The sequence below is a fragment of the Hypoxylon fragiforme genome (assembly GCF_022984875.1).
Source record: "Hypoxylon fragiforme strain CBS 206.31 chromosome Unknown GGS25scaffold_5, whole genome shotgun sequence".
NCBI lineage: Eukaryota > Fungi > Ascomycota > Sordariomycetes > Xylariales > Hypoxylaceae > Hypoxylon > Hypoxylon fragiforme.
In genome coordinates this window covers 537,779-562,298 of record NW_026054760.1, presented here as the reverse complement: position 1 = coordinate 562,298, position 24,520 = coordinate 537,779, and the positions used below count along the sequence as shown (strand labels likewise).

Sequence of the window (24,520 nt, the reverse complement as noted above, 5' to 3'; positions counted from 1 at the left end):
GTTAAGGGTCTCCGATGCCTCAGAATCCATGTCAAGTAAAGGTCGTTAAAGTGATATGCTCAAGACGGGGACAAAGATTAACGAAAAAAGTGATCGACATGTTGATACTCCTATCTGTTCACTGTATGTTGGTATTTCTATGAAGGTAAGGCTGTGGCTACAATAACATTTCCGGAAGTGTTAGACTCTATCTGCTTGTACTAATGCATCAGATCCTTCACGGTGTAACCGGACAAAAAGCTTATAAGGCGCATCGCCAATGTAACATTGAGGCAGGGAGCGTATGTATGTAGGCTGTGAAGTATAATACAATGCATAAGATCCCAAGATTGTACCAAAGGCGGATAATACAGCCTCGACCTGCAACAGCCCAATCTCCTATCATATAACTGCAGGTCATTGATCCCACCGTATGCAGATTCCAAGTCTACATCGTAGCAGCTGAAAAGGCGGACGCTAAACCTTGCCAGATAAAGATGTGCCACCATCAACAATGAAACTACTGCCAGTGATATAGCTCGACCTGGGGCTGCATAAGAAAATGACTGCATCGGCTACTTCTTCTGGGCATGCTATCCTGCCCATCGGTATCACTCGCTCGACCATCTGCTTCAGCCCGGGCACGCTGTCCATCGCCTGCTGCATCATCGGAGTATCCACCCAGGACGGGCATAAGCAGTTTACACGTATAGAGTGTACCGCGTTGTCAATCGCTTGAAGAGATAATGTGAGCTGCAGGATCCACTTACGGCATGTAGGCTTAAGCTTACCGGCGTTCTTGGTCAGGCCCAAAACTGCATGTTTGGACGCTGTGTACTGGACCATGTGAGGCTGCGCAATGTACGAAGCGAGAGAACCAAGGTTTACGATTGATCCTCTTGTAGACCCACGCTTGCTTGGGTTTCGATTAGAGACAGCAGTGAGTTCTTGAGACTTCATAGCTGCAGAAACGTGGCGGTTTACTAGGAAGGTGCCCGTAACGTTAACGCTCATGAGGCGCTCGAATTCGGAGACGTCTGCCTCGGAAATTCCCTTTGCGGCTTGGACGCCGATCTGTAGCCACATCAAGATCATGTTTCCTGAAAGGTCTGGGGGACCAAACCTACACCGGCTGAATTGACACAATAGTCAATACGACCAAAGAAGGTGACTGTTTCTGCAATTGCGTGCTTTACAGAGCCATCTGATGTCACATCGACCTCAACTGCCTTTGCCCTGAAGCTCGTATGCGAAGCTGAGGCGCTGATCTCTTTAACGACCCTCTCTGCAGCCTCGAGATTTATGTCTGCCACCACGATTCCGGCAGCCCCTTCTTGGGCGAATGCAAGAGAGCACGCCTCTCCGATTCCACTTCCTAGAATCTATTACAATTCTAGTTCAAATAGAATGCAGAATAAAGATTATCGAGTTACGTACCCCCTCCGACAATTAATGCGTGTCCGCTAATATTCATTATTGATTGCTATGTTGCTGGGCGAATATGGAAAGGGGAGATGAGATAAATGGATGACGAATTTCACATACCTAGTTACATGAGTACATACGTAGTAATAAAATTGATTTTAAATATTTGCGCTGACTTCCTAATCTATTAATACCTACCTAACCAAGGTAGGTACCTATCATGCATAAATGTTGGCTGCAGGAGCCCGGGAAGGATTTGGATTGTTGGAGTCAAGACAATCAGGTTGTGGATTGAATCACAGATTCACGGAAAATAGGGGTTCTCATAGAAAAGGGGCATCATTTGAGCACGTGCCGCTTACATAATAATCACACTTACTAGTAGTAACTAGTAGTAGTAATCTCCTTACGCTCCTTTTTTGTCCCCTTTTCTTCAATCAATCCTGATTTATCCTTGTAGCCAGGTCTAGAACACATATATATTACTTCCCTTGCTTGTCATGCCTGGAGGTTACTGCTTGAAAGGCTTGCAGTTGTGTAACCACTTGGCTGTATAACTTGTAGCGCGTCTTTTAACGAGCGGAACCTATTTTGTATGGGTACATCCAAATATTGAACAGCCATAGTTACCCGCCGGATTAACGTGCTACTCGAGGTTACACCTTGGATTCGATACCGATGATTCTCACGGTTTCTAATAAGGCTACAAGCGTTTCAATGTTATTAAATACCTAGGTAACTAGGTAATCTATCAAGGCATACACCACCTGCCTGTATGCCGTGTCCCCCCAACCACAGATCTTGTCTCAGTCCGGATATAAACTGCGAGTTAAACCACCACCTCACCGAATACAACCTCTGTTGGTCGAACCATTTACTCGTGCATGGTCGCCCGTCCCCACTCAGCGTAACAGCAGGTTCACTTTTCCGGGGACACTCTACTTAACTCATCGGCAAGGCTGAAAATATGACGCAGCTGCGGGACGCGGGTCACACTACATTCGATGGTGCGCATCCTTCAGATCACAAGCATGTGTTGGTCTTTCACCCAACCGCCCCAACCAACACATCCTGCCAAACTTACCAACGTTACTAGCCTTTCATAATTCTAAAAGATTGAGACTCAAAAGATCATAGATTATTTCCGAATGTCTCCGATTTATATGCTATATTCATAAATGGACAGTGAAATTGGCGAATCGTGGTAGGATAATAGTGGATGGGCAACTTAGCAACAACCAATAAACGGGAAAAGAGAAGGAAGAAAGCTTCCAAGGTTGCTTTATTCCTAACCATGTTGGCGCAGTGCTAAAATAAGGTTACCCCTAAGGAGCCAAGCTACTAGGTAGTGTCGCTAGCGGCACCCGCAACAGATTGATAGGGAAGTGTACCTACATATGTATGGCTTAGTATCAAGGAGACTACCGTAACTACTAAACCAAATTCATAGATACCTATATCAGTCACTCTATAGAGGGCATCAAGGGCCGTTGCCCGCTCACATTCGGATCCTTCCATGAACTAAGCTTCCTTAATGCCAAGTCATTGCGCTCGTCGATCGGATTGTACAAGTTTGATCCCGACTTCTTTCGGGAGAACAGAGACTTGAAAGGTCTGGACTGCGAATCGAATTCGCTCTCTGCGCCTCTTGCTGTTCCCCGGCTGCTGCTTCTGGCCGAACGTATCAATCGGCCCATTGACCCGACAGCGCGCTGAGTCAAGTAGAGCATCGGCTTCGGGGCAGCAGGCGTAGTGAAAACCAAAATGCCAGCAGTGATTTCAGCATTACACAGGATCGTCTGTGGTGATAGCAGGTAGGTATAGTCGTCACTCGATACGTATGCAACAGTGAAGGCTATTCGAAGCGCCGCACAAACACAGGCCCTATGGCATCGTGCATATGAGCGACTAGAAAGCATAGTTTGTCGAAAGTAGATTACCAGAAACCAAGAAACCCATGCGAGATCCAGGAGCAGAGGAAAGAGGTTAACCTACAGAAGGCCTATAACGAAGACAGCAGAGCAACCAACTCTCTTCCTCCGGGACATGTTCAGACGCCAGATAACCCCCTGTGGCAGGATAAGAATAGCGACGTCAAAAACGAGGTTGACAAGAGCAGATATCAGAGATAGAAGGGTCGAGTATCTACAAGTACCACCGATGATCGTCTTATCCCAATAGTACTCCCGTGGGGTGCATGCCGTGCACTCAAGGATGATGTTTATGGTGTAATAGATCGAGTTCACTGCCGCGATGGTATAGCATGACCAGCGGAATAATCTGCGGTTACCCGGACCAAAAATGCGAGCCCATTCGAGGAGAATGGCTGACTTCAGCGTGATCATAGTGGCAAGATATAGTTGATACCGAGAAAGAGGTTCTAAACAGCTCAGATCAGCATAGTGGCGGCCTTACAACTGACCCAGAGCAAGACAAGCTAACATAGTAGAACCATGATAGATCTTTCAGCCGAAAGTCCCAGCCGTGGACAAAAAACCCTGAGGTGAGAGCCATGCGGAAGATAATGATGCATGCGGCAATGTAAGTACCCTACAAGAAAGCATTAGCCAGAGAAGTAAATACACTCTTTCCCGCGATCCCTACCACTGCGGGAATTATCAATACTACCGATCAGTTAGATGCAGGGTTCGGACCAACTACACGCTATTACACCGGTGTACACCAAGTGTATTACATCCAACCCAATCCAACTACACCAGACCCACTTTCTAAATCCACCCAATTACACTTTTATGTCCCGTGTAGTTGGATTGGGTGTAATAACGTGTATTTATAGTGGATACCAGCCACCCAAGCCACAGGGCACAGCCACTGTTAGTGTTTACTAGTATTTTTGGTGTAAACACTAACAGTAAGGCTGAAATATTAAAAGAAGGCTGGGATGGCCCGAGACCTAAGGAAATATCGTGAGATTTGCCCTCAAATTTCTGAAAAGTCCCACTTACTGATTGTATTCAACGCGTCTGATATTCAACGCGTTTGATATTCAACGCCCGTTCCTTTTTGATTAAATTAGCCAATCACAAAAATCAAACACTCAAGCCCTTTCAGGTCTTTCTAATCAGTAAACCTCCCTTCTTGTCATATATAAGCCTAAGCATCTGCCCATTAAACAATCATTTTCAAACATCATCAATGATATCTTCATTTACAATGATATCTTCATTTACAATGATATCTTCATTTACAATGATATCTTCATTTACAATGATATCTTCATTTACAATGATATCTTCATTTATGGCGATAGTGGCGCTCGCGATACCTTCAGCAGGTTGGCAATTACGTCATAGCCAAAACACCAAACTTTATCACGAGATGATACTTTAGGTAGGTAAAATAGCCTCATTTTGCGAGCGCTTTTGCCCCGCTTTTAATGTACACCAGCAATTTTCGTAAGTGTAATACACCAGAGGGGGTCGTGTATACACTACACCGGAGGTGGTCGTGTATTATAACCAACCCAACTACACCAGAGGGGGTCGGAGATGTAGTTGGGTTGGTCCGAACCCTGGTTAGATGAGTTATAGGCAGCCGCTACAGAAATCAGGCTTACAGTCTCCAAGTGTTTGCGTATTCTTCATGTAAACAAATTTCGCATAGGCGCGAACTAGGAGGAACAACAATGATATGACCAGAAAGAATGAGGTGAGTCCAATGACCAGAGCATTGCGGTTTGGCGGGTTATCCAGATTGGACTCGATGCCATCGGGCGGCGACAGTACTGGGCCATTGAGGTCAAGAGGTTCGGCCATAATCGAGAAAAGTTGAATTGGGCTTTTGAAGTTGAGGCCTGAAATCTTGAATGAGGCCTTGATGACGAGGAGATATCAAGAACGAGACGATTTCTACGGAGAGAAGAGGTGGGTGCAATGCCGACCAACTACATACCGCCTGTATGTAGCTACCTCCAGTACATAGTAGGTAGGTACCTATGTAACCAGCTGTATACTCCAGTGTGAGTTATTTTAGGGTGTGTCTGAAGCATTGAGACATGGAGGATGAGGTAGCATTTCACCTGCTGCAGTCACGGTAAGGAAAAGTGCTAACGATATCTCCCTTTGGAGGAATTACAACCAACGGCCTAGCAAATGATGGCTGTGTCATGTTGTGTAACACACCTGCGCATTCTGCATGCATTGTACAAGTATTACACGAAGAGGAAAAGCATAATTGTTACCTTGCGTGCCCAGGGATGGAGGTCAATCTTCAACCAACACCTCAACGTTCCCAGCCTGATAGAATACCTAGGTGAAGAAGCTCCATCCGCAGTTTCATCATGGTCAATAGCTAGAACTCAGACAATGTATCCTTAGCGAAATTCGCTACAGATCCTTCCACCATGGCGGAAGCACACGTAGACCCGAACAAGGAAGCCCCTTACCATCTTATCTACTGGCATGTTATTCCAGGGCGTGGCGAGCACATCAGACTCTGCTTCGTCGAAGCTGGCGTCCCCTACTCCGATACTGCCTTTACGGAGGGTGGCATGGAAACCTTGCACTTCCAATAACACTATGAGCGAGAATTTACAACTACGATCCTATCTGACGTGATGACTACTAACTCTCCTGTGGGGGCTGTTTATAAGGCTGTGTCTGCATGAGGGTGTCAATAGCGGACAGAGCTGACCCAGCTCCAGCTCGCATATGCCTACAGATACATGTATTCGAGATGAAAGGTTCGAGTATCAGAACTCTAATTAGCATGGCCATGAAGATGTTGAATGGTGGGCATTTACGTCGTAGAACAATGATAAGAAATCACTCAGTTGAGTGCAGTTCATGTTGATGCTGAATGCCTTCATATCCTATTATAAAATGATTCTCACACATCGTATCAAGATACGTTATTTTGCCGGTGTGATTACTTCCAAATGGCATACGACATGGGTACAACTACTCGTGGCAACGAACATCCTGATTCCTCTGGGCACGCTCATATTCATGGCTGGTCTCTTCCGCAGTCGACCTCTGCTAGAAGTCACGGATATTCTCAGCCCGTCATTAGATACCACAGTTTATGAGGCACCTTTCGACAAGGTCATCTTTATGATGGTTGATGCGTTGAGGACCGATTTTGATTTCTCTAAGGAAGGTGGCTTCCCATTTACGCAGAGCCTTATTCGCTCGGGCGCCGCTGTACCTATAACAGCCCTTGTGTCCATGCCAATCTTGACCCTGTCTAGTATCAAGGCCCTGACTCAGGGGTCGAGTCAGTCGTTTCTGGATGCTTGGTTAAATGTGGTTAACTGGCCTGAGGACTCGCGTCTGGACGGCGGAGATACCTGGCTCGTACGTCTCAAGGAATCGAGGACTGAGCACCAGAAACTCGTCTTTTACGGCATAGAGGAGTGGATAGACTTGTACCCGGACGTCTTTGACCGCAAGGAGGACTTCTCCTCTTTCCACCTCCCAAGGCTCGTTGATGGTGACCGAAATGTCACTAGAAACCTGTCCAAAGAGTTGGAGAATAATGACTGGACCGCTCTGGTTCTGCATTACTTGGGACTCGACTGTATAGCTCACATGGGGGGACCAAAGTCTGCTCATATGCGGCCCAAGCAGCTTGAGATGGATGATGTTGTCAGAGACATCTACACCGCCTTGATCCGCGAGCTTCACATGCAGGATACTCTTCTGGTTCTTCTTGGTGACCACGGCATGACAGCTCAGGGAAATCACAGCGGGCGCCTACCCGAGGAGCTCGCCGCCGCCACCGTTTTCATATCCCCTAAACTGGAAAGCATGGCACAGCCACGGCGCAGCTCCCCCCTAGAAGCTACCGAGGACTACCTATACTACTTCACTGTACACCAGATCGACATGGTCCCCACGCTTTCAGGATTACTTGGTTTTCTAATCTCGTCAAGAAACTCGGGTATCTTCATACCTGACATGCTTCCCGCTTTTGACGACGACACGAAAGCTGTGGAGTTTCTGGCCGAGAACGCAAAACAGATACACCGGGCTCTTGAACTATCGAGAAAATGCCCCAAAACAGCCAAAGTCTTAGATGATAGTAAGAGTTCTACCAGATGCTACGATGGCCTGGATCGCGCAGACGATCTGTGGGAAGCTATGCTGTTGGCGGAGAAGGCCTGGGCGAACTCGCCCAACAACGAAGCCAGAGAGTATTTGAAAGTCTCCATCTCCGAGGCGAGTGGGGTGTATAGCACGTTCATTCATGTAGTATGCTCACTGACATCGCGATAAGTTCGCCGCCGCTGCCCAGGGCCTTTTGCTCAAATCCGTAGATAATATCAGCGTCAGTCGGCTGCATAGTGGAGTTTATTGTCTTACAGCTGTAGCAGTGCTATCATACGCATCACTTCGTTCGTTAGACTTTAGCGGCTGCTCACTATTGATCGCCACGGCAGCTCATTCCGCAACCATGTTCGTCCTCGGCCTCGTGGAAGAGGAGCACCATTACTGGCACTGGGCTTCACTTCTGTGGCTAGTAGTCCTCTCTGTTTCTAGGCATGTGTGATTATCTCCCCCCAAAACCAACTTTCTGAACCCAAAACTCATGGTCAGTCGCAGAACTCGCCGATCTGGCTCTCCCTCGGCATACTTGGGTCTAATCACCCTCCACTTCCTGGGCCAATGTGTCAACAATCACGGCATCAAGTATTCCATCGCCGAGTCAATTGAAGATCTCCTCGTTGCGCATCCAGTCATCCTGTGGATCCTCGCCTTTCTGTCTCATGCCCTGGCTTTTGTGATGAATGCTAAGAATCTGCGAGACGTCTTAGGTCGGTTCGTTGCCGTCGTGGCATCTCTCACCCTTTGCGCGGCAGCATTTGTGTTTAAACTTTCGTCAACATACACCTCCAATCCAGAATCGTTGAGCTTTATACCTCAATATGTAAGCAAGTTGCTGGCTGCTGTGTCGCAGGAGCGCCTACTACGTGTCTTCTGGGCCGAGCTTCTTGCTTGGCTCATTTTCTTCATATGGCAGCACCGAAGCCCATATAGTCCCAACGAGGAGTTCTGGTAAGTTGATACGATGACCTTACTATTGACTTCCAGGCGCAATGGGACAAACTCTGACTAGGACCAAGCTGCTATGACGAGAGTGGTCGAATTGATCAATGTATACCTGAAAACGCAGTCTCGACCGAAGTATCTATACCTACCTCGTTTTAATATTTGAATATCAGCTACAAGTTCTGTGTGAGTTTGAGCTCCTTTTTCTACTCAGTGACCGATATGAACTAATAACCATTCTCCCAATCGAGGACGAGATCTATCATCTCTAAGTTACGACTCGTAATAGGAAGATCGATGTACAGGTTTCATCCTTCTAGAGGCATTGAAATATTCCTGACCTAAATCTTACCTAACGTCTACGGCATATAACACACTGTACTGCCTTGAAAGTGGCGGAGGAAAGTGGTGGCCTGAAATTCAAGGCTGTAAGGCCAGAAGTGGCATTTTAAGGCTCACAATCGCCCCAACAGCCCACCTCCACGCCGAAGTTAAACTTATAGGTCCCCGGAAACCAACAACTACCACTTCCTAGGTGAGAACCTAGGTACCTGGGTTTTCAACCTAGGTTGGCTCAGTGGTTGAGGTGCGAAAACCACCAGGGCTCCCCAGAAAGTGCGGGTTCCGAACGAAAACCACTGTGGGACGCCCGAGGGTGCGGGTTCAATCCTACCACAAATCTTTTTTTTTTCTTTTTTTTTTTCGTTTTTAATTTTTTTTCTTGTGCCTACCTCGGCACCCACCCAGGTACCTATCATGTAGTATGGATGTTTATAAAGTGAAGCCATTCACAGGTACTTATGGTCACCCTCTCCACTTACTCAATTGTACTCTTTGATACCAACCCAACCCACCTGCGTGAGATGGCTAAACCGATCAGATCATGCCGCGATGATAGACCGAACAATACTGTACATGAATTGAATAGTAACATTAGCTGGCGCGACCTCCCATCTTTAATAAATTTGGCTGAGCCAATGCTAGAAATGGGAGATGTAGTCAAAATAAGCATCACCAACAAGTCTCGGCCCAATGCCAAGATCATTCAATTTATGAAGAGCCTCTTTATGAAAGCGTCACACGAAAATATGCAAATCTCGTGTCACTAGTCACTAGTTTACCTCCCTAGAGTAATTATGCAGTCGCAATAAGTTTCACGGTGTCATGAATCAGATGAATCAGGACTGATGACGTCGTGCATATGGAATTTGCCAAGATTAAGACCTGGATCCCCTGAACGACTACAAGTAAGCTTGAAGTTTACCTTCGACGTCAAGATTCGATTTCTTTCCAACTACATACCTAACCTACTATATTACGATTCCGTATTTTCCCAGTAATACCAATCCTCCCTGTCAACCTATTCATTCATTCATTAACATACCACACCATCTCAACCGCAACCATGCATATCCCCTCCGCGCAAAACGTCCTAGCCGCCGGCCTAGCACTCACTGGAAGTTTCCGAGAGCGTGAGTTATCAATTTACTACATGTCGCCACTCCACCTCACCTCCCTCCCTCCCTCCCCTCCTCTCCCCCCCTCCCCTTACCTCACCCCCAAACTAACCCCCCCCTCTTCTACACAGCCAACACCGTCTCCAAAGGCCACGTCCTCGACTTCGCCGTGGAGCAGTGCCTCGACAGCGACGGCAACGCGCGGTGCTCGAAGCCGTTCCTCGTCTCCAAGTCCTCGTGCTACCAGCTGGAGTGGCGCACCGAGGGGACCCTGACGCACACGACGGCCGAGGTGCGGGACGCCGGCTCCGGGGAGCTGGTGTTCTATCGCGACACTAATGGGGATTGGGAGACTGAGAAGGGGGAGGTGAGTTTCCGACTTTTTTTTTAAAAAAAAATTTAATTTTCGTTTGTGTTCATCAAATCGCTAACGTTGTTGGTTGACAAATAATAGCTCGTCTACCTCGACTTCAAACCCAAGGTCCCGTCCACAGGGAACTCGACTGTGCATTATGAGGTCCGGACTTGCGAATAAAATCGCGTGATGGTATCTTCATTTCTTTTTTCCTCTTTTCTTCTATTGCTTGGAGATATGGTTTGGGTAGCTACATGGGACAAAAGCTGGAAAATAGTACCTAATTAGGAGTTTCGTTTCGCCGAGTAAAAAAAAAATCTCATTTTGGGCCAGGTAGACATATGAGGGGCTGCTGCGGCTATATTTAATTTGTTGATATTCTGGGATTTTGAATTGGTATACATTATTTCGTGCAATGTTGTGGGGATAATTGAATGCGTATCTAGAGGTATACAATCGTATTATACCTACCATGTTTGGGGAACCAAAAGCATCTTTCGTATATATGCGAAGAAACCCCTAGAGCTCTGTTGTTACGGGGCGTAAGCTACGAGATCAAGCTGCAGCTCCTCCAACCACCAGGTACCCCAGATCGTGCGCCGACACAACGTGATAGCCGTCGACAAGGGAGGCAGGCTAGCGTAGATGAGTGTAGATACTTGAGTCCTCAACTCACTCCTAGGTTAGAGCGAAACGTCTTTTTCATAGACACATTATCTACTGAGATAGCGCCAAGAGTAATTCCTATTCATAACAATAAACTAATCGTCACATCATGTCCACACTTCGCGCGGTACCTGTACCACTCCATCGTCCTCCATACCCATACCCCGGGCCTTGATTCTGGAAGGACCCGGCTCGGGATCGACCCACTCGAGATCCTGGGTCCAGATACCCGCCTTGGAGTAATCTCCACTGGTCGTGCCACTCATGTACCCGAACCGGAAGTACTCGTTGTACTCCGTCCCATTAGTATCGCGAGTCCACGTGAAATGGTCGGAGCCATCGTCACCGAAGAACCCGCGGTACCTTTCGACATCGTTGACGAGAACGCTGATACCGTCATATCGCACTCCTGGTGGGGGTTGCCATCGGAAGGTGATGCTCGAAAGGGTGGCATTAACAATTGGTGCGAGGAGACCGGGAAGCGGAGATCCCGTTTGGGCATCGCCTTGCAGGGCGGCAGCAGTTTGTAGAACTGAGTCGAATCCCCAGCGGGCGATACCGTTGACAAAGAACCCTATGAGTATTCCTTGGTAGAGTAGAGAGGGTCTGGTTTGCATGCTCGTTCCCGGCACGAGAAGCAATGCTAATACGTAATGATGAATGCGCAGGTTTAGGTTAGGGAGTACCAGACAGACTATGATCCCTAGGATGAATAAGCCGTAGAGTTTGAGGATGCGTATCAATCTACCTTCTTGTCGGAAGCACCAGACTTGTCCAACAAGAACGAAAAAGAGCACAATGACTATGATAGCCAATGCAGCCTTAGCACCAGGTTGTTGGTCCAGATCGTGTCCGGTGAGACGCGAGATCGGGATGAAGTCGAAGGTGTAATTTGTCAGGGCGCCGACCCAACACCCTCCAAGCCACAAAATTGTCTTGTCAAATTGGGCCGTTAAGCCCTGTAGAGTCCGTCGAATACCCATTTTGTCGTAGAATACCCAAGCACAAAACATTGCAGGAAGAAACTTGCCTAAAATGTTGGAGAAAAGAGCAACTGTGGGGGTAATGTTAGGTGGATCAGATGCCAAGCCGACATGCCAAAAGATGCCAATGAAAATTGTGAAGAAGAACACGGAGGATGATGCCGTGAAAAGAGACAAGACAGTTGTGAAAACCACCGAGACTGCTAACAGAGACCACCTCGCATCTTTGGCCGTGCATTCAATACCCTGAGCAAAGGATATAGAGAGTGGAAAGTAAGAATCGAATCCAACGCTGTTGATGCCATTCCGGCTGGAGCCGACAAAATTTGACTGCTCTCCTATAATCGATACCACACCACAACCACCCTGGGTGTTGGATATGACACCGGCATGGACAGCAGAACCGCAGATGAAGGAGTCGCCCCGGTAGACAGCATTTTTTATGTTTGTGGTGTTAGGTGGGCCGCCTACGATCAGTGGGGCATAAACCACCTCTTGGTCTCCTACCGCCCGAGGATTGAGGACTCGATAGCTAGCGCAATTGGAGGGGCATCGGAATGCAAATGAACTGTTGCTGAACGGCCTGCAATTAACGCCGTCAAGTCCGCAGTTGTTGTTGCGAGTCCAATAGGCAACACCACAACTTATGTCGGTAGGTGTGCCATAAGTCGCAATCTCGGATGCGACCTGGCCCCTCCACATGACTAGCGCAAACGTGGTAATCCATATGGCAATGTACGCCGTATACAAGAGAATCTGATGTTTTGGATTCGGAAGGTACTTGTCGAGAAGTCGAAGCGGCGCATGTTGGACAGCAGGAAACAATGGTTCAATCTTCCAGACCTTGGGGTTTTGAGGCCCCTTCATCCACTTATAAGCAATCTTGCCATACTTTCGCACTGGATACGGGACCCATTTCCACCGCTTCCAGGAGCCTTCTTCCTGCATAAAGCGTGGGGTAGGCGGGTCGTCGTCTTGTTCGTTAAATTCGAGGTGCTGCGCCGGGCCACCAAGCGGATCGTCCGGATGCACCGGAGGAGGGCTACGCTGTCGTTGCTGTTCTATGTCAGAAGACACGGGATGAAGTTCTGACTGATTGGTACTCATGGTACAAAACTATGTAATTCAGATCGTGTCAATAAGCCATTTGCAGGTATATGTAGGAGAATGAAATAAAGGGAATTCCTTAACAAGCCCTTAGTAAAGAAGGGAAATGCCAAGTCACTTACTTCAAGTCACACAAGTTTCAAGGCTGAGAAACCACGCTAAAAGTAAACCAACCAACCAGCAGACCACCTGAAGGTCACACAGGTCACAAAGCAAGGAGAGACAAACAAACTGGTTCCTGGTCTAATCTAAGCAAGTAAAGGATGTCGACTAATACATGGATGAAAAGGTGGGAAAAGAAGGGAGTTGGTTTAATTTGTTGATCAGATCAGATAGTATGATCAGATAAAATGCACAGACAGACTTGCACCGAGAGCCTGCTCAGCCTTGAGAGAAAAATGATGTTACGTCATGTAAAAAGAAACGTGAATGATTGTCTGGACTTCTGGAGACTTAAGAACGTGAAGAAAACGGTTTCTAAGGATGCGGCGGGGAGTTTAGAGGCTTGGCTGGATTCGGATTCGGACGGATTTGAAAGGTTAAGCCCCGAGATGCGAAACAAAGTCCACGTAATTAAATATGCCACAATCGGATATCAGCCTATCAATGTTATTTAGGGCCGTTTTTATGCATATAAGATGGTCCATGCACAAATGATAGCGAAACATACGTATATGTGCACAGGAACGCGTCAGCTACTGTACTAGGTAGGTAAAATAGATGTAAAAATCTAGCCTACAGCGTCCAACTATGAAAGGCCGTTCTGAGCTTTATTTGGGATCTCTTTCGGGAGTGTATATCCAAATGGTAGCTGGTCAGGAGGCACTTCCCGGACCGGGCCCAAAATTCGCGCCGGATTCCCAACCGCAACGGAAAAGGGGGGTATATCCTTCGTCACCACACACCCGGCTCCTAAAGTCGACCCTCGACCAATGGTCACTCCTGGGAGAACAGTTACATTTCCGCCAAACCAACAATCTTCTCCTATTGTAATCGGGGCACCGTTTTCAGGACCCTTAGTGCCATTTCGGACCCGAGGATCTGTAGGGTGAGTGCCCGAATAAAAGGAGCAGTTTGGTCCGATTAGCGTGCGCGAACCGACTGTGATCAGGCAAGTATCAATCCATGTCGAGTTGGAATTCACATAGACATTCTTCCCAAACCTAGGCACGTATATAAATAAGCACACAACAGCCGACAGGCCTAGGGAAGACATACATACTTCACATTATATCCATAATCCATCCTAATGGGGGCGTCACACCAAACTTCTTCCCCGAACAGGTCTTCTTCTTCCTCTGGTGTTGCTGCTTTAGGAGGTAACGATGAAGTATCATTCTGAATTCTATCGCAGACGTTAGATATTGTAACGAGCTGAGAAGATTTGGGGAGTAACTTGCGCTCGGAATAGTTCTACCAGCTTGCGTCTGTCGACATCCCCGGCCGCCGCTCTAAACATCTCACATGCTTTTGCGCATCGTTGACGATCCCTGACCAGGTCGGGAGCAAAAGCAAAATAGAGCTCCCCATTTCTCATCCGTCGCCTATTCTCTTCGGGATCAATTCCACGTAAGGACATCTTTTTCAAATATGAACCAGCTAATAACACAAATCGCGGTTATGAAGATGTTGGTAGGTACGTACGTATGATAAAACAAATAACAAGTAAAGCAAGAACAATGGGGGTGAGACTGGTGTAATATTGATGTCTAAGGAGGGAGGTTTAGATCTAAGAGTAAGGAGGGGATTTGACTCCTTATATAATCTAAGTTACATGGGTACCTCCTCCAGCCATGTACGTACCGCGTTGGTACGTACCCTTGTCATATAACCACCAGAAGAACTCATGGAGGTGACAGGCCAAGTTGTACTATGTAGATAAGGTATATGAGGCCCCCACAATCCCCTCTAACTTGTGCCATGCTACTTTGCGGGGTTCTACTTCTGGATGACTTAGAATAGAGAGCAATATTATGCGAGTCTATCATACTCACCGATGTCTCATATCGTTATCTTATCAAATCGTTGCAAGAATCTGAACTTGAAGCTAATCTTGGAAGTTATTTGTTTCATTTTTATGTCAATTGACTTTTTGTTTAAAACTGTAACTAAATCCTAACTGGGCCGTTTCCGCTACGGCAACGAACCGGAACTTGGTATGTTATCGATAACGCATATCTCCAGATTTTTACTAACTACTTTGTACTGTAGGTCATCCCTAACCTAGCAGCCCTCAGTGCTACCGCGCTACTGCATGATAGATGCATCCCCGAAATATACACTCAGCAGTAGAGGTATTTCGATGCCTAGTAAGAACTTACTAATTGGTAAAATCACGCTATCAAGAGAAACACAAAGCTTATAACTAGATTCCAAAACGTGAGGAAATTGTACCTGCTCGTCCCGATAGAAGGAAGCAAGAAAGGCAGGCATCTATCGGCTTCATACATCGAGATATCAATATCCCTGGAGTTGGAGTTGGAGTAGGAAACACAGCATCCACCCGAGATGACTGAGTCATCGCCAGAACAAGGCATGTTCAATGTGCTGAAGACTATTGCGACTGAGGAGGGAGTGCTTAGAGTAGGTCGCCTAGCTCTTCCTAAGCGAAAACTGGTCGAAACACCAAACTTCTTTGCCCTTTCGTCACGAGGGGTTATACCACATATGACCCCGGATGTCGTCTCTGAACATACCGATATTAATGGCACATATATGGCTCTGGAAGACTGTGAGTGAGACATTATAATTATTTATTATATTTTTGTGGGGTTAACACACCGTGTAATAGTTGTAGAAAGGTCCCAAAAGAGACTTGAGCCTGCCATCTTTAACATAGATGAAGGCGATAAGGGGATGCTGCATGCATATACCGCCACACCAACGCCATTAGCTACAATTCTTGGTGCGAGGCGGCATCCAGCAGCAGTTGCTCCTATGGGTAACGGAAAAGACTATGTTTCCATATATACTTCAACCGGCTTCCAGCAACTGAAGAATAAGGCATATTGTAGTATCGTGCAGAGGATGCAGCCAGACATTTTCATTCCCCTTGCCGACTTGACATTTGGCAATTCAAACATCAGAGCGCATCTTCCCGCCCCTAAGCGACAGCTCCGCATGGCTGAGAGGACAGAAGATTGGGTGGTTGAAACTATCAAGCTGCTGAATGCTGAAGACGACAAGGGAGCTTTGAAGCACCGAATTTTCGCCCCTTTATTACCAGTCTCTTATCCAATGCAGTGGGAATATTTGAGTCGCCTATCTCAAGACCACGTCGAACACCTGTCTGGTTTGGCGGTGTATGATGCAGATATCCTTCCAGACTTGAAGGAGCATCATCCTTTACAGTCATTGCCGCGCTTATCAATGGACTTGATCATATCACCGCACGAAATCCTTAGACAAGTCCGGCAGGGTATGGATCTATTCACCATCCTATTCATCAACACTGCCTCGGATGCTGGGATTGCGCTGACTTTCTCTTTTCCACCACCAACAACGCCCGACAGACAGCCGTTAGGAATAGACATGTTATCGCAAGATCACCAAGTATCGGTCACACCACTGTTGGATGGCTGCCAGTGTTACACTTGCACAAAACATCACCGTGCATATATACAGCATTTATTAAATGCCAAGGAAATGCTGGGGTGGACTCTCCTCCAAATCCACAACCACCGTGTCTTGCAAGACTTCTTCACAAGTATTCGAGCTTCGCTCATGTCAGAACCTTCGACTTTCAGAGACCACTGCGAAGCCTTTACCAAGACATACGAGTTTGATATTCCGGTAGGAACCGGGGAGCGACCGCGAGCGAGAGGCTATCATTTCAAGTCCGAGGGAGGGCAGAAAAAGATCAATCCGCCGGCATGGGAGAACTTCAATGAAGACGGTGCTCAAGATCCGGCATTAGCTGCGGAGATGGCGGGACTCGCGGTAACAGGGTCTACTGCCGAAGGGGTCGAGACTCCAGTTGTTCCTGATCCTAACGCTGACGCGAAAGATCTCAAGGAGAAGGGCTTCGCTGATATCGACACGTGAAATAAATCCTTCCGGGGCATATAATGACGGAGGACACGGTCATGCGATATCGAAAGTCAATACATACAAATGCACTTATCAATCAATCTGCCGGCCGATATAAGCTAGTCTCTCCGGAGTCTACCAAGCGTAGCTAACGATGTGCTTCAATGCGCGCTAATACAGGTGTCCTCAAAACGTGGGGGCTTCCGAACGCTCGGGATAAAGATCTGCATTATCTGCCACTACACTGTACATACAATGCAGGACGGATATTTGCGTATGATCGACTACGTATGCGATGTACTAGTTTGCAGATCAGGTACCACTCGGGATATTTATAAAAACGTACTTGTGTGGCAAGATATCATTGATTTCGTACACGTTTTACTGGGTGATACCTATGTACCTGGTATTCACAGAGGTTAACCAACACACCGGCCTTCTACTACTGTGACGCATCTATTCCTACCTTGATATCAATATGCCAAGGTCACATCGGCACGACGGTTCCTTCTACCAACATTCCTTTCTTCATTTCACTTCCAGGTAAGCACGTGCCGATCTAGCGAGCCAAGATACCGGAAGCCCCACACGACCGGAGACTTGGAGGGGGGACCAATCATGATTTTCAGATTAACCACGTTCTCCGATCCTTGCTACATAGATTATGACCAAATCAGCAATTCCCAGGCCTTCGTCGGTATCAACCCAAGTAACTTGGGCCGGCTGGAAAGGTGAACAACAAGTGCTCCAAGTCACGATAAGGTACTCACCTACTTTTCTCGCTGTAGAATATATTGATGGGTAACTTGCCACTGATTAATAAGACACACGGTCGTCGCTATAAGAATTTCTAGCTAACGAACTACCGCTTACTCTCTCTCTTCCCTTTAGCTCGAATGTAAGTTTGTTAGAGCATCACGACTAAGAACTAGGAGTAAACAGTGTTGCCCACCGATATTTTTCTCCCTTTCAAGCTATCTTCGTACCAATATCCAATTTAGAATCTGGACACGTGCTGTAAATCGCCTGTATGATTCCTGCTTGGCCGATTCGTCGACGACAGCTCCGCCGCTACCATATCATCGTCGGAAATATCTTCTATATACAATCTGTAGCCAATGTTAACCCTGTTTTTCTCATGTCGCCAAGATACTACTCCTAGAATCGCGGGCGCCCAGCCATAGCCAAGGCTCGAATACCTTCCCGTGCAGGATCAGTCGTATCGTAGGTTGCTCAATCGCGTAGATTGCGGTCCTGTTTCGCGAAGCTTTTAGGATCTCGGGTTATATAAGATGTCTAGGCATCCCTCAATGTGCACATCCTATTGTTCGTGAGCTAGCCGTGCGAATATATATTTGCTAGCCGTTTATAACCACCATGGGTAATCTAAGGACTCTTGCAGTGGCGGCAGCCTCGCTCTCCGTCGCCGCCGCTCAGACTTTCCAGCGACTAGGCGCCTGCCCCGATCTCGGCTGCGTGCTTCCGCCCGATCAATCGGACTTCCTACCAGGCCAATTCTTCGACCTGCGTCTCGAAATCCACGCTCCGGTTAACGGCTCAGAAGCGTTCAACGCCGGGAAGCCAGACGAGAAATTCACCGTCACCATCGCCAAGGAGGGCGGCAAGCCTAAGAGCATTGCCCAGTTCTTCAACGTGCCGGAGCCCGAGCTCGAGAAATGGGACTTCCACTGGTACGAGGACCTCTTCGCCCAGGATGCGCACACGCCGTCCTTCGTCAATGTTGCAGCCAAGATATACCGCAAGCTGGCCATCTATGAGCCTGGCAACTATGTCGTCACGCTGAGCTACTATGGGGGTAAGACGACGACGGCGAACTGGGTGGTGCGGCCGTTGGATACAAGGAAGAAGGCTAAGAATGTGATTCTATTCATTGGTAGGGATTTTCCGATGTGCTCCTGAATGGGAAGTATCGTGCTAACAGGGTGTAGGGGACGGTATGACCACGAATATGATCACCGCAGCTCGCCTTCTCGGACACAAGAGTATCAACGGAAAGTATCAATCTTTGATGCAGATGGATAAGTTCCCCGTGGTGGGACATCAAATGGTATAATTCCTGCTCAGTTGGGATTGCTATGGACCAGCAGAGGGAGTCGTGAATCAATCAGGTGCTAATGATACCTGCTTAGACCCATTCGCTCGATAGCTTCATCACTGACAGTGCCAACTCGGCATCTGCTCTTTACTCTGGACATAAGAGCTCTGTGAATGCTTTGGGGTAAGTACTGTTTGGAGTTTTATGACAACGAATTAGGTACTAATACTCTTGAAGTGTTTACGCCGACTCGTCACCTAGCTATTTTGATGATCCGAAGGTGGAAACAATTGTCGAAATACTAAAACGAACATGGGTTAGCTATAACCATGATAACCACTGAGAAGCTAGACTAGTGCTAACAAGACATTAGAATTCCGCTTGGGGGGCTGTGTCTACTGCTTCCATCGCCGACGCAACTCCCATCGCTCTCACCGGCCACAGCCGTTCTCGAAATGAATACGGCCCCCTAGTCGACCAAGCACTAAACTCGGTCACCAACTACTCCTGGACAAACCAAGGCGGCCCCGACGTCTATTTTGGCGGCGGAGCCGAGCAATTCTTCCCGGGCAACGCGAGCTATAAGGGCAAGGACTACTACGAGGCCTTCGCCAACGCCGGGTACGACATCAGCCTTAACAAGACCTCTCTCCTCGAGCTTGGAAACAGCAGCCGCGCCCTCGGCATCTTCTGCCAATCGCACTTCCCCGTCTGGCTCGACCGCAACATCTTCCCCGCAAACCTCGCAACCTTCAAGAACGACCCCCTCGGCTCCAAGAAGCCCGCCCTCGACCTACCGGGTCTAAAAGAGATGACCCTCAAGGCCGTCGACATCCTACACGCACGCGGCGGCGCCAACGGGTTCTTCCTCATGTCGGAGGGCGCGTCGATCGACAAGCAGATGCACGCTCTCGACTACGACCGCGCGCTCGGCGACCTCCTCGAGCTCGACGACACCGTGCGCGCCACCATCGCCCACCTCCGCCGGCTAGGCGAGCTCGAGAACACCCTCATCATCGTGACCGCCGACCACGGCCACGGCTTCGACGTCTACGGCGGCGTCGACACCAAGTACCTCGCCGCGCAGGACGACGACCGCTCCAAGCGCGCCGCCGTCGGCGTGTACCAGCAGTCCGGGCTCTCGCAGTACACCTCTCCAGGCAGCGGCAGCGGCGCCTTGTCGTTCGACACGGGCCCCAACTTCCCCGTCACCTGGGACCCGCGGTACACGCTGGCGCAGGGGTTCAGCGCGAACCCGGACCGCCGCGAGGACTTCCGCGTGCACGCCGCGCCGCGCAAGGTCGTGTCGTCGTCCCCGGGCTTCGACGCCGACGACCTCTTCGTCAACGCGAAGGACGCGCCGGATGGGTTCGTGGTCAATGGAACATTGCCGGTGAGCGAGAGCTCGGGCGTGCATTCGTTGACGGACGTCCCGCTGTTCGCGATGGGGCCGTGCCAGGAGACGTTTGGGGGTGTGTACAGCAATGTGGAGGTGTTCTATAAGATTGCGAACTGCTTGGGGCTTGCGCGGCCGGATGGGAAGTACAAGGGGAAGGGGGATAAGAATGGGGGGTGGGGTGGGTATAAGACTCAGGGGTAGGCTGGGAACCAGGTACTTAGGTTAGAGGGATGAAAAGCGTTATGTGATGGGATAGCTTCTTGTATATTTTAATGATAATATTTATTCACGTCGAAATATTCCACGCATGCTTAGTGAGTGAAGTGTCAGGCTTATCTGCTTGTAATCGACGACGATGTTCTAGGCAGGTGAAGTACGATGGCTGTGACTCAAAGTCCTGCAAGCGCAAAGTTGTGTGTAGGTACCTACCTATACAGTAGAGAGGGGCTCAGTAAGCACAGTAGGCTACTAGCTAAGCTTGCTGAGATATAGCGGACAGCTCCCTACCTAATCCTCGACGGACCGACCACTATACCTAGTACAGTCCCTAATCTAGTTCGAGGCTAATGTCATTGCAGGGAATAAATTACAGTGCTTCTAAAATCATTCTTGCACAGTCTTGCGATAGCTTCAAATTTCCAGCAGCTTCGTACCAGTACTCAATTGCCCTCATTGGTACCTACCTAGGTTAGGTATCTACCTACATTTACTGCGTGTTACTACTTCCTACATCACGATTAGGGAAAGGAAATAATATTAAGGCAGCGTGTATCAATTTAGGTATCGTTATCACCTATAACTACCTAACCTAGTAACTTGCTATGAAAAGCGCCGACATCGAACCTCAGAGTACCTATATAGGCAAATTAATGGAACGATGCGCAAACTTAACAATGCGCAAACTAAACTACCTAGGCACCACTTCCTCTACATCCCTGGCACTGACTAAGAAATAAGGGAAGGGAAATAAAGCGGTCGTGTCCTCAGCCACTCACTAGTAGTAGTCTAAACCACCACCATTACCATCGCCAACCTCAAATCAACGTTCATATTATAGGGGGGTTCAGTCGCAACTTCGTGTAGGTACTTAGTGTTCGTGCGTGTAACACATATACTGCCGTCCGTGTTCAGTGACAAGCCACCATACCCTCAACCACCTTCCCCGACATCGTAGTTCTTGGAAGTGAATCGTTACTAGGTACTGCGACTCTTACTCAAGCCACGTACTTGAACTCTCCACCATCGCGCTCGATGTATCCCTTCTTCAGCAGCCGCTCGATCTGCTTCTCGATGTCTTCGTCCCGGGCGACGAAGCGCGGCCTGGCCGCGTATTTCGTCAGCTCGAATAGCTCCGAGCGGTCTAGGCGCGACTGTTGTTTCATGACACTGACGATGATGTACTGTGGTGTCAATGTTAGCATGTGCCTCGGTTAGATAGGTACTTATGAATGGCTTATTGGAGTATTGTCTTGGGCGAGAGAGACTGTTAGGTTAGTACGTACCTCGAGCTTCTCGATGTTCTTCTCCTGCACGCCCTGGTAGATCTTTGCCTCGGGGATATCGTCAATCATCTTCGTGTTCAGCTTCACGACCTTATCCTTGCTCTCGAAATACTTGTTGAGGTAGAATCTCGTGCTGCGGCCCTGCTCGTCTATCTCACATGACTCCAGTAGTACCCCGGGTTGGGTCAAAGAGGCCAGAACCTGGTCTAGGACGTCGATTTCGTAGGTGGTGGCGTTGCGAATCTGTTGGTAGGTGAGGAAGTCGGCGTCGTTGAAGAGAAGGAGCACGCATATCTGGTACATCGACACCTCGAAGGTGTAAGTCTTGTCCTTGTCCTGGTGGGTGGGCAAGTTGACCTCGAGCTCGCCGCTGAAATAGTGCGGCAGCCATAGGAGTCTGCCGTCTTTGTGAAAGGACTCGTAGCTTCTTTGGGCTTTATCAAAAGCGTCGGTGACTGGCTTTGGGAGTCGGAAATGGGTCTTGGTGGTTGGTGCAAGATACCACTGGGTTGCAGACGCGACCCAGTAGGTTACCTCCGCAGCGGGCCATTCTGATGATGTGCCGTGAGTCGCACGACAATCCGTAGTAAATTTCCTGGAGAACTCGACATCTTTGAGCATGTTTTCAAGATGTCCGATACTCTGTTCTGAGAGTGATTCGCGCAATTTGGATAATGCAAGGCGCTCGTGGGAGTCGGACATGTTGCCGTCGAAGATCCGGGTCGCGAGTCCTTTCATATATAATTTTAAGAAAAAGATCTTGTCCACAAACTCCAGTATGGTAACTGCTGCGTCTAGATCTGTAGAGAACTCGTGTTCGTCGACATTTGGCCCTTTTCGGATTGCCGAATCCATAAATCTCTCCACTAGCTCCGTTGACTTCATGGGCCCGAACCCAACATATTCTGTCTCGTTGATGGTATCGGTCCAGTTACTGCGGAATTTGTCATTGATATCTCTAATGTCTTCGATTTCATAGATGTCATATATGTCAGGGACGTTATCGTCCTCATCGCCGTCAATAATGTCTTCGATGTCGTGAAACACCGAGTCCAGCCAGGTCCGATATTTCTTGAATAGTTCGCTGAAACCGCGCACGAAGGTTTCTGCGTTGAGACTCTCAGTGGAGAGCAAAGTCTCGATCTTTGCCCTCCCAGCTTCCCGTGCGTGGGTGAGGAGGATGTCCCCGAGAATGTGGAAGTCCATGGCATGCTTTAAGCCCTGGCATACTCGAATAGGATACTCCGTTTCACGATTGTCTAATATACTTGGGAAACCCTCCATGATCATATCCCAACTGCTCTTGATGATGATTTCTCGGAAGGTGGCATACATGGTCTTCCCAAAGGTACGTGGCAGGCGACTTTGGAGAGCCCTTACCCGGGCTTCGAGCAATCTGGCTTCGTCAAGGTAGTCGAGTACGGAGCCCATATTGGAGACAATATTCACCTTTATGGTGTTGAAGAGATCAGAGATGGCTTCTAGAAGTGGTGCATAGAATAGGTAATGGGCCAAAGTCTTATATGGGCGATTCATGACTTCCAATTTTCCGAAAACACGGAGAGCATCGTCCAACAGCGTGTCATTGTTGGCGGCTCCGACAAGCTCTGTCTGCATGAGCCAGGCAATGCTTCGCTGCAGCCGGGCTTGAAGCCCGCCCCCTGGGGTGTTGTTGGTTTGTTGTTCAAGCATGTCCATCCATTCTTTGGCGTGTAGTAATGGTACAGTAGCCGGGTACCCAAGTTCTTCCACCTTAGGCAGATTAACCCAATCCTGGTCAAACTTGCGAAGGAAGATGCTGTTTCTCTCAGACCTGGCTAGGTAATTCATCACTTCGGTGATGTACCATCGCAAAACTCCGTCGTCGCTTTGGTGCTTCGAAGCCACATGAACTTTGTCACAAATGTCACAGAGGTAACATGTCAACATATGCATGATATTTTTGAGAACAGTGTCTGAGCTTTCGTGACGTAGTATAATAATCTTAAGAGCTCTATAATTTTACCTCATTAGGAAAGAAAATATGTGGAAAGACGCACATCCATCCATACCTCTGGCCTTTATTGAATTCCTTGGTCTAGTTAGTATTGACGAATGGGATAGTCCTGTTGGAGGGATAACTTACGTCGTCCTCCATAAACTCACCCATGAAAATCTTGTCCATACAGTTTTGGACCTCGTCCCATCTAATGCACAGTTAGCTTATTTTACTTCTAGCAACTACATGATTCGGACTCGACTTACTCGGGGCCGAGGTCTTGATCCCCATGGTTGTTTGACGACATCTTGTCAAGTCTAGTAAACAGGAACGGATCAAACAGGTGAGATTGGGGGTGATCCGATTGAATTGGGTTGGATAGGATGACCGATAGTGAGTGTCGAAATGAATAGACGTGATGAACAAGGTGTGAAGTTAGGACTATGACTACCCTGTAATAGAGTTGCTGAAGATAGAATTTCAATTGATGAACTTCCAGATTCATTTACTTCGAAAGAAGTAATAGAAAGAATAAGAGTGAGGCCACACTAGAAATTGCTTCTAGGCTGGAAGG

The 24,520-nt window shown here is 48.1% G+C and overlaps 9 protein-coding genes across 9 annotated transcripts; 4 read left to right on the top strand and 5 right to left on the bottom strand.

The window, feature by feature from the left end:
- Positions 1-158: 158 nt before the first annotated feature.
- GGS25DRAFT_265619 (NAD(P)-binding protein) lies at positions 159-1,590 on the bottom strand. Its single transcript, XM_049257337.1, has 4 exons — positions 1,417-1,590; positions 1,107-1,354; positions 771-1,053; positions 159-713 (listed from the first exon to the last, which is right to left on the bottom strand). Exons 1-4 carry the CDS (start codon positions 1,451-1,453, stop codon positions 457-459), a joined length of 825 nt encoding a protein of 274 aa, XP_049116359.1. The 5' UTR covers positions 1,454-1,590; the 3' UTR covers positions 159-456.
- Positions 1,591-2,592: 1,002 nt separating this feature from the next.
- On the bottom strand, positions 2,593-3,896 carry GGS25DRAFT_265511 (uncharacterized protein). Its single transcript, XM_049257336.1, has 3 exons — positions 3,400-3,896; positions 2,907-3,288; positions 2,593-2,837 (listed from the first exon to the last, which is right to left on the bottom strand). Exons 1-3 carry the CDS (start codon positions 3,747-3,749, stop codon positions 2,835-2,837), a joined length of 735 nt encoding a protein of 244 aa, XP_049116358.1. The 5' UTR covers positions 3,750-3,896; the 3' UTR covers positions 2,593-2,834.
- Positions 3,897-4,546: 650 nt separating this feature from the next.
- Positions 4,547-5,370, bottom strand: GGS25DRAFT_489276 (uncharacterized protein). The gene is made up of 2 exons (XM_049260886.1): positions 4,643-5,370; positions 4,547-4,570 (listed from the first exon to the last, which is right to left on the bottom strand). Exon 1 carries the CDS (start codon positions 5,178-5,180, stop codon positions 4,950-4,952), a length of 231 nt encoding a protein of 76 aa, XP_049116357.1. The 5' UTR covers positions 5,181-5,370; the 3' UTR covers positions 4,547-4,570; positions 4,643-4,949.
- A 280-nt stretch (positions 5,371-5,650) lies between these two features.
- Positions 5,651-8,424, top strand: GGS25DRAFT_531394 (alkaline-phosphatase-like protein; the record flags this gene model as incomplete). The annotated part of the gene is made up of 3 exons (XM_049265494.1): positions 5,651-7,592; positions 7,642-7,877; positions 7,968-8,424. Exons 1-3 carry the CDS (start codon positions 6,210-6,212, stop codon positions 8,422-8,424), a joined length of 2,076 nt encoding a protein of 691 aa, XP_049116356.1. The 5' UTR covers positions 5,651-6,209.
- Positions 8,425-9,819: 1,395 nt separating this feature from the next.
- GGS25DRAFT_521385 (uncharacterized protein) lies at positions 9,820-10,406 on the top strand (the record flags this gene model as incomplete). The annotated part of the gene is made up of 3 exons (XM_049264054.1): positions 9,820-9,886; positions 10,003-10,238; positions 10,326-10,406. 3 exons carry the CDS (start codon positions 9,820-9,822, stop codon positions 10,404-10,406), a joined length of 384 nt encoding a protein of 127 aa, XP_049116355.1.
- Positions 10,407-10,849: 443 nt separating this feature from the next.
- Positions 10,850-13,476, bottom strand: GGS25DRAFT_265336 (uncharacterized protein). The gene is made up of 2 exons (XM_049257335.1): positions 13,211-13,476; positions 10,850-12,991 (listed from the first exon to the last, which is right to left on the bottom strand). Exon 2 carries the CDS (start codon positions 12,980-12,982, stop codon positions 11,000-11,002), a length of 1,983 nt encoding a protein of 660 aa, XP_049116354.1. The 5' UTR covers positions 12,983-12,991; positions 13,211-13,476; the 3' UTR covers positions 10,850-10,999.
- Positions 13,477-15,490: 2,014 nt separating this feature from the next.
- On the top strand, positions 15,491-17,026 carry GGS25DRAFT_514188 (tRNA-guanine transglycosylase; the record flags this gene model as incomplete). The annotated part of the gene is made up of 2 exons (XM_049262966.1): positions 15,491-15,713; positions 15,774-17,026. The coding sequence occupies 2 exons, from the start codon at positions 15,491-15,493 to the stop codon at positions 17,024-17,026; spliced, it is 1,476 nt and encodes a 491-aa protein (XP_049116353.1).
- Positions 17,027-17,869: 843 nt separating this feature from the next.
- On the top strand, positions 17,870-20,710 carry GGS25DRAFT_265320 (alkaline phosphatase-like protein). The gene is made up of 5 exons (XM_049257334.1): positions 17,870-18,905; positions 18,961-19,079; positions 19,162-19,250; positions 19,305-19,383; positions 19,441-20,710. The coding sequence occupies exons 1-5, from the start codon at positions 18,389-18,391 to the stop codon at positions 20,665-20,667; spliced, it is 2,031 nt and encodes a 676-aa protein (XP_049116352.1). The 5' UTR covers positions 17,870-18,388; the 3' UTR covers positions 20,668-20,710.
- A 970-nt stretch (positions 20,711-21,680) lies between these two features.
- On the bottom strand, positions 21,681-24,253 carry GGS25DRAFT_521380 (Cullin; the record flags this gene model as incomplete). Its single annotated transcript, XM_049264053.1, has 5 exons — positions 21,681-21,866; positions 21,969-23,961; positions 24,020-24,039; positions 24,094-24,154; positions 24,213-24,253. The coding sequence occupies 5 exons, from the start codon at positions 24,251-24,253 to the stop codon at positions 21,681-21,683; spliced, it is 2,301 nt and encodes a 766-aa protein (XP_049116351.1).
- Between the last annotated feature and the right edge of the window lie 267 nt (positions 24,254-24,520).